Consider the following 1838-nt stretch of genomic DNA (forward strand, 5'->3'; position numbering starts at 1 on the left):
CATTAAGAGAATTGATAGTGTTAATGCATTATCTTTTTTCATATTTAAAGATGAGAATAGTAGGACTATAGGACACAAATATAAATTTTTGGCAGTGTAGAAGTCATTGTCAGCTAAGACAGTTATATTTACCTAATAAGATGGTTAGCCTTTGGAAAGGGGTGCTTTCAGATGTTGTGGATACAGTGAATTTTAGAGAAAGCTTGATTAGGTGTATGAATGATAAGGGCTGGCTTTAAGATTTTTTTTTTAAATTATTTTAATTTAGTTTAGAGGATGGGGAGGCTTGATAAATATTTGAATGATGAGGGCTGACTTTCAGTTGTTGTTTTTTTTAAAACTTAGTTTAGTAAATGGGATGGGCTAGATGGACAAAAAAGTCACTTGTTTCCTTAAGTTTTATGTTTATATCGACACACTAACACTCACTTTTTTAAATGGGTTCTAGTTATCAACAGTTGGAAAGGCCAGTGGTGAAGGGGTCTAACATTGGCACAAAGATTTTAAATTCATAAACCTTTCATAACAGATCAGGAATTGTAATTAAGGGAACAAGAAAATTATCATTATTATTATTTTAAAAACTGAAATGGATAATAAATGTTTCCAAAACATTTTCTAAGCCAAATTTTGCTTTTAAGGCTTACCTCAATCACTAAGGACTCCCCTTTGTACTGTTTAATTCCATCATTCTTGAATCGAAGGAATTGAGGGTTTGGGACGTAAGTCATGTCTGAATGAAGTGTTGGAAAATGTTCCTGTAGATTCAGTAGGCTTTTAACATCATCCATTAAAAAACTTAATCTGTATTTAAGCTGGTCAATGGGTTTGAGAGTGCTCACACCTTCATTATTAAGGAAATTCTCATTCTCAATTTTTATGGTTGGAGATGGACAAATCATCTGATTTGGACTACGAACAGTACATAGCTGAAATGACCAAATTAAACTTTTATGGAAAAAAAACAATATAGCAGCACAAAAGTTATGAGCAATCAATAATATTCAAAATGCTAAATATAAACATATGAAACAATCAAAACTAAACAGCTACAAACAATGTTAACTTACTGTTGTGTAGTCTGTTGATGTCTAAATCTTGATGTTTAGACTACTACGGTACTGTCTACATGTGTGTGTGTGTGTGTGTGTGTGTGTATGTGTGTAAAGATACAGTAAAGCCAACAATGTACTAGTCTTAATTTCAAAATTCAATTCATTAAACAATAATATATTTATTTAACTTTTCATCACATAATTCATATTTCTCAACTTATCTTATTCTGTATACTATACACCAAAACTTTAAAAATTATCTAGACAGTAGTGAATTTTAATCTTTGCTCTACTTAGTTTCATCCTTATTCAAGTTCAACTGAATTATGGGATTCCTCTTCCATGAGGTAAATCACCTGACAGTTAACAAGTAAAAACTGATTTCAAGTCAGCTAAATGTAGGAGTCTGTGATATAAAAATTATAGAAATTCATTTATTGTTTTAAATGATGAACACAAATAACCCACACTGGGTTTGAATTAAATATCTTCCTATCTGCATGAATAGATGTAATGACATACCGTCTTATTGAGAAACGTTTTATTTTTGAATACAGCCATCCATGGCCGTTGTATAGATGATAAGTATGTTCCATCTACCATGATGCTTCGTCCACCACTAAAACACAAAACAAAGTTATGGATTAGCAAAGTTCACAAAATATTAAATATTGTTGTGTCAGCGAGTCACATGACCACCGTGACGCAACGTTTCTAGAACTATCATGTACTTTGGCGAATGTTCAAGTTCTTACTAGAAATAGGGTACGCTGGTATATATAA

The 1838-nt window shown here is 31.7% G+C and overlaps 1 protein-coding gene across 1 annotated transcript in view; it reads right to left on the bottom strand.

Annotated features, from left to right (window-relative positions):
* LOC106468620 (plexin-B-like) overlaps positions 1 to 1838 on the bottom strand; it is a 69664-nt gene that overhangs the window by 21397 nt on the left and 46429 nt on the right. Inside the window, exons 17-18 of the mRNA XM_022396965.1 lie at positions 1578 to 1674; positions 648 to 929 (exon numbers count right to left, since the gene is read on the bottom strand). Of these exons, the coding sequence (XP_022252673.1) occupies positions 648 to 929; positions 1578 to 1674 (379 nt within the window). The remainder of the gene's footprint in view (positions 1 to 647; positions 930 to 1577; positions 1675 to 1838) is intronic.

This window comes from Limulus polyphemus, unplaced genomic scaffold, assembly GCF_000517525.1.
Source record: "Limulus polyphemus unplaced genomic scaffold, Limulus_polyphemus-2.1.2 Scaffold3081, whole genome shotgun sequence".
In the NCBI taxonomy this organism is placed as follows: domain Eukaryota; kingdom Metazoa; phylum Arthropoda; class Merostomata; order Xiphosura; family Limulidae; genus Limulus; species Limulus polyphemus.